The sequence below is a fragment of the Vulpes vulpes genome, chromosome 13 (assembly GCF_048418805.1).
Source record: "Vulpes vulpes isolate BD-2025 chromosome 13, VulVul3, whole genome shotgun sequence".
In the NCBI taxonomy this organism is placed as follows: Eukaryota; Metazoa; Chordata; class Mammalia; order Carnivora; family Canidae; genus Vulpes; species Vulpes vulpes.
The window spans coordinates 10,181,635-10,187,634 of record NC_132792.1 but is presented as its reverse complement, the minus strand read 5'-3'; the positions used below and the strand labels follow the sequence as shown (position 1 = coordinate 10,187,634).

Genomic DNA, 6,000 nt, shown 5'->3' with positions numbered 1-6,000 from the left:
AGACCACACAGTGGAGAATATACACCAACATTTGCTTTTACTGTGGCTTCTTCTATCTGAATGTCCTCTCTAAACACCTAGAACATGCTGCCCTCCTCCATTCAGGCCCTACCCAGCCTCCATCATTACAGACCTCAGACACAACCTATGTGGGCTCTGGAGAGGTACTTACTAAATGTTCACTGACATAAAGGTGTGCTTCTGAACACAGACTGAAGCAATGTATCACTACCCTGGAGCTTGATGTTTAAACTAATTGTGTTGCTAATTTTCATTTCAAATAGGCAATTAACCACACATCCATTTAGAAACCTGAAACTACCACACGGTGCTTATTAGTTATAGGATCTTTATTTATTTTTTAATTTTTATTTGTTTATGATAGTCACAGAGAGAGAGAGGCAGAGACACAGGCAGAGGGAGAAGCAGGCTCCATGCACTGGGAGCCTGATGTGGGATTCGATCCCGGGTCTCCAGGATCGCGCCCTGGGCCAAAGGCAGGCGCCAAACCGCTGTGCCACCCAGGGATCCCTAGTTATAGGATCTTTAAAGGGTTCATTAAAATTGAGCAGCTTTGCCTAGCAGCCTTACTAACAGAGGTAAGTAGAACTGGTACTGTTGACTACTCTAGAATAAATGGAAAATGATACATGTTAATGGACAGGACACTTGGAATAGGCTGCGTTATTAATAGTTAAAATGTCATGATGGACATAGTGAGACTGGCAGTGAGCACGTCTGATATGTACAGAACATTAGGGGGATTATCTAGCATAATCCTCAGGGCCACTGTGGAGGGGTAGGTGTCTCAGGTATTACACATTTTGTAAATGAGGACATGGACTCACCCAAGGTCACACAGAGTTAAACTCCAGCCCAGCAACTCTAAAGTCTTTGTGTTTTAACTGTTCACATTCCTACTGCCTTTTGCACCGTACACACAAGACATGTAGTATATGATGTGGAATCAAACATTAGAATTTTAAATCTCTCATTTTATCAATGAGACAGTTTCAAACAAGTGATATGGCTTGGGTTTCCTGATTCTTAATGCACAGATCCTTCTGTGCTATCTTCTGTGATCACACTGTACTCACAGAGTTTGAAGCATGCTCTGTAAGGGATTATTTTTTTAAAAAGATTTATTTATTTATTCATGAGAGACAGAGAGAGAGAGGCAGAGACACAGGCAGAGGGAGAAGCAGGCTCCATGCAGGGAGCCCAACGTGGGACTTGATCCCGGGTCTCCAGGATCATGCTCTGGGCTGAAGGCAGGCGCTAAACAGCTGAGCTACCCGGGCTGCCCTGTAAGGGATTATTTTATGTAAGAATTTATGGAATGGAGTTTACTGCAATCTCAAATGGAACCGGAATGGCATTTTTAACTTAAAAAGACCTAGATTTGAGCATGAATGCTAATTATGATAAGTCTTAAACTTTGTTTTAGAGGGGTAGAGGGGTTAGAGGCAGCCAGTTCCAAGTGACGTCACAATTTACCTATGGAGAGCAGGGTCCCACCTCCCTCAAGTACGCAAGACAGACCCTAACTCACCCTGGCTCCCTTTCTTGATGAGCCCATGGCCAGTACCATAATCCTCACTCTAGGATGGATGTTATGAGTAAGAGATCAGACTTGGTAGGTGGGAAGTTGTTTATTTGTTCTCTTTGGCCATCTGAATGGCAAATATTTGACCTGAAATTAAATCCATGGCAGCAGGCAAGGATGGCTCCTTTTATCGCACTGTAGCACCTCACTTCTATCACACCCAGTTCTGGAATAAACCTGCTCTAGCGGTTTATTCTAGCAGTAACTAGTGGAGGGGTCAGCAAACTGTCTGCAAAGGGCCAGATAGTAAATATTTTAGCCTCTGAGGACCATATGGGTTCTGTCACAAGAATTCCCTTCTGTTGAGTGCAAAAGTAGCCAAAAATAATATGTAAACAAATGAGTAAGGCTGTGTTCCAATAAAATTTTATTTATGGACACTGGAATTGGAATTTCGTATACTTTACACATGCCATGAAATATCCTTTTGATTTTTCTCAACCTTTTAAAAACGTAAAAACTATTCTTAGTTCACAGGCTGTGCAAAAAATAGGTGCTGGGCAGCTTGACATGCAGACCAGTTTGCTAGCCCTCCTTATAGAGTTAGAAATTTTTCTTCTTCTCTAATATACAGAGCCTTAACTGTGCTGACCGAAAAGATATTAGCAGTATTGTTTTCTTAGCAGTATTGTTTTCTCTCTTCCGGTGGCCTCATTATTTTTTACTTGTATTCATTCACTCCATTCGAGCATTCACTTGGCCCTACTCAGATCTGGGTACTGTACAAGATCCTTGGGTCACTGAGGGAAAATCAGATGTGGCTCTTCTCAGAGTTCTCACAGGGTCAGAAAAGGTACCCACAGGTGCAGTCAAGTATCACAGGTGTTTGATGAGGCACCTGTATTAGATTCCCAGGGCTGGCAGATTACTACAAACCAGGTTAAGACAACAGGAATGTGTCCTCTCAATAGTTGGTCCTAGAGACCAGAAGTCTGAAATCAAGGTTGTGGCAGGGCTGGTTCCTTCTGGAGATTCCCTACTTGTGGAGGGAGAACCTGTCCCATGATGCTCTCCCAGCTTCGGGTGACTGCCAGCCATCCTTGGTTCCGTGGCTTGCTGACGCGCTGCTCCAATCTACCTTCATCTGCACATGGCCTTTTGCTGTGTCTGTTTCCCCTTTTCTCCTATAAGGATCTGTCATTGGATTTAGGGCCTACTCTAATTCACGATGGTCTCAGCTCCAGATCCTTAGTTTTATCTGCAAATACCCTTTGTCCAAATAAATCTGTATTTTCAGGTTCCAGGTAGACAAATCTTTTAAGGGGCCATTACTTAATTCATTACAATATGCTTTGAAGGTTAATCTTATCCTGAAGGCTTCATGAAGGTCTCAAAAAGTGAGAGCAACCTGCTCATCTGATGGACATGAGAGAGGAAAGGGAGGGCAGGCTCAGGGACCAGAGACGATCTAAACTGCAGGCCGCTGAGCCTGCCTGAAGCAGCACAGGGTATGCACTGGGAGAGCATGAGACAAAGGCCACGCAGGTCAGCAAGAAATCCAAGGTGGCGGTGTGGGCATCATGATCCTGGCACTAGCACACCAGAAGGATTTGGTGGAAACCTCTGAGACTCTCTTCCACTTCAAATGCACTAGAGCTCGGACACTAAGATACTCATCACATCACCAGCACAGCCGGACTAAACAACCTTTAAGCTGCTTCTCCCAATCAGGACATTTAGATGTTGCAACAAGGTTTTATGATCTTCAAATAACGAACACGCTAGTTTTTCACCACTAGTGTCAAGGCCTTTGGTTTCGAGCCTCGCTTACATGTCATCCCCTCCCGTGCTGAGGGTTGCTCTTCCTGCCACCCTCTTTGTTTCCTGTGACTACCCTCTCACTCCTGGGAACTGTAAGTCAGGCAAGTAGAGTTTTCCTCCTATTACTACAACCACGCAAGAGTAAATCAAGAGTAAAAGGCAAGTTAATGAAAAAATCACTGGTCTTACTGCATTTAGCAAGATTTTAAAAGCAATTAAAACTACCTACACAGACAATAATGAAGAAAAATACTATTAAAAAGAACTAGCTTTCCTCTACAGGAATGGGAAATTATGTATTTATGCATTCCAGTAAAACAACATGGGGAAGGCATTAGAAGCCTCAAAACACACCAGTAAACCAAGCCACACTTAGAAAAATGAAAGCTGATTTTTATTTTATCATCAACAGCCATTCTTTAAACATGAACATGCATACGTAATATTCTACGCACACATCACAGTTTTTAACGTTAGTTAATAAAGGTTAAACACACAACATACATCCTTACAAAAAAAGTCAAATGCAAACTTAAAACTTTAAAACAAAAGTCATACTAATTTAAAAAAAGTTTGTGTTGGGTACCATTTGTACAACACAGTTAATTTAAACATTTTCATTTTGGCTGCACATGAAAAAAGCGGCAGTAGAAAATAAAGTCATTGAGGGTTTTTAAATAGCAGAATAGGCAGTTTTGCCATGCAGGAGAAGCAATATTAAATATTAGTTTTCAAAAAAAATCCACATTTAAAAATATTTAGTTCAAGTCACAGAATTTTTCTCAGTAGAGACCCCAATGCAATGCATAATTAGCTGCCTTAGATGGCCCGTTTGAAGGGACAATATCCCTCCAGAGTATAACTTTACTGATTTTGGCACAGAAAAGAAGTCTTAAGAACGAGAACATGATTAAAAAAGAGGGAAGAGGAACAGAGGAAAGAAATAAAAAGCAAGAGTACATGAGATAGTAATTGCAATCACTAAAAACTGTGCATTCCCAGTCACTGCAGAATACTGTCTTCCGTCCACAGCAGGTGCGCACTCCACGACGGTTACTGCAGCATGGATTTGATTTGCTTGGAGGTAGTCTCATCATTCAAATGTTTTGTTGTGTACCTAAAAGTAAAAAAACAAAAACAAAACCAACACAGCAACTTTAGGGTATTTTTAAAAAGCCATTTTCTGCACTGGGTTCGAGAATTATTATAAGGTGGGCAAATAGGCACATTTTCTCTCATAGTTGTGCCTTTGGTTTCCAGCTTTGGCTATGGTCAGGTTCTGCCTGCCTTAGCCTCCTGACCAGCTGTTAAACAGAAGATCCAGGAGCTGTGTAACTGAGTCACAGCTACCTTGATGAAATGATCTGACTAAATCCTAAAGGAAACACTTGGCTGCACCTGCTCACTCGGAGGAAAGCAGCCCTTACTCCATCCCGGGACTGACAAATTACAGCCGGGGCCAATCTAACCCAACAGCTGTTTCTGTATGGCTTGTGAGTGAAGTACATTTTTATCATTTTAAATGAATGGGGGAAAAAAAGCAAAAGAATATCTCATGTTAACATGGAAATTAATCAAATTCAAATTTCAGTGTTTTTATGAACACAGCCATACAGATTCACTAAAGTACTACCTATGGTCACCTTCTTGCTACAGCAGCAGAGTAGCTACGATAGAAACCATGTGGCCCCAAACCCTAAAATGTCTGTTTACTCTCTAGCCCTTTACAAAGAAGCAGGCTGACCTGTGTTCTAGTCCCAAACTGTCACATCCCAAAGTGCCTTGTTTCCAGGTAGGTGTGTTGTGCTATAAGCATGTAAACACGGGAATTGTGATGAGTCATCAGGTTTCTAAGACAATTCATCACATAGCCCAAGGTCAGTGAGCAAGCCTGCTATGTGTCTGGCGCTGCTCCCAGAGCTTACCACCTGGTGAAGCAGGAAGACGGTATTACATTCATACTAGGGACAAAGGAGGAAAGTACTAGAAAGGCCCTTAAAGACTGGAAAAGCGCAGCTCATGAGGACACCGCAGGCCACAGCAAGGGGTTGGGAGGTAGGTTATTTTAAGCGCAATGAAAGCCAATGGAGGATACTAGGTAGGGCAGTGATACGGGATTTCATTTAGGTTCTGGAAGGCCTGCTCTTCTGTTGAAGAACCACAGGGAGCAGAGGAACAGCACAGGGACTAAACAGGGGGCTGTTCCAGGGTCCTCAGTGAGAGATGATCAAGGCCTGGACCAGATAAGCAGCAATGGAGACAGGTGCTCAGTGCTTGAATGCAGGACAATTCAGATGGAACCTAATGCTGGATCAGTTAATTTGGCTTATAAGAATTTCATATATAATCTTTAAGGAATATATCATCTCAAGCAAGGACACACAGATGGTCTTTGTGTCTTTAAGAAATTTAAACCCAATTCTTGTCAGTTTCATCTCAAATCAATTTAAAAATTGAAGGACCTGAAAACTCAAATCCTTGGAGAGGTAAAGACACAGACATGTACTTAATTAAATACCTGATATATTCTCAACAGTTTTACTTAGAAGCCACTTCCAAATTGTTTACATATTACTGAAGAGACACCAGAGTGCCTGGCACGTGATAGGTCCTCAATTAGTATTTGCAGAAGG

General features: G+C 42.1%; 1 protein-coding gene across 29 annotated transcripts in view; it reads right to left on the bottom strand.

Moving 5' to 3' along the window:
- Nucleotides 1-3,739: 3,739 nt before the first annotated feature.
- The window catches only part of CYRIB (CYFIP related Rac1 interactor B), a 143,419-nt gene continuing 141,158 nt past the window's right edge, over nucleotides 3,740-6,000 (bottom strand). For all 29 annotated transcript variants that reach the window (XM_072733921.1, XM_072733912.1, XM_072733936.1 and 26 more), the window contains one exon: nucleotides 3,740-4,484. In XM_072733921.1, coding sequence (XP_072590022.1) covers nucleotides 4,421-4,484 — 64 coding nt within the window. In that variant the 3' untranslated portion in view covers nucleotides 3,740-4,420. The remainder of the gene's footprint in view (nucleotides 4,485-6,000) is intronic.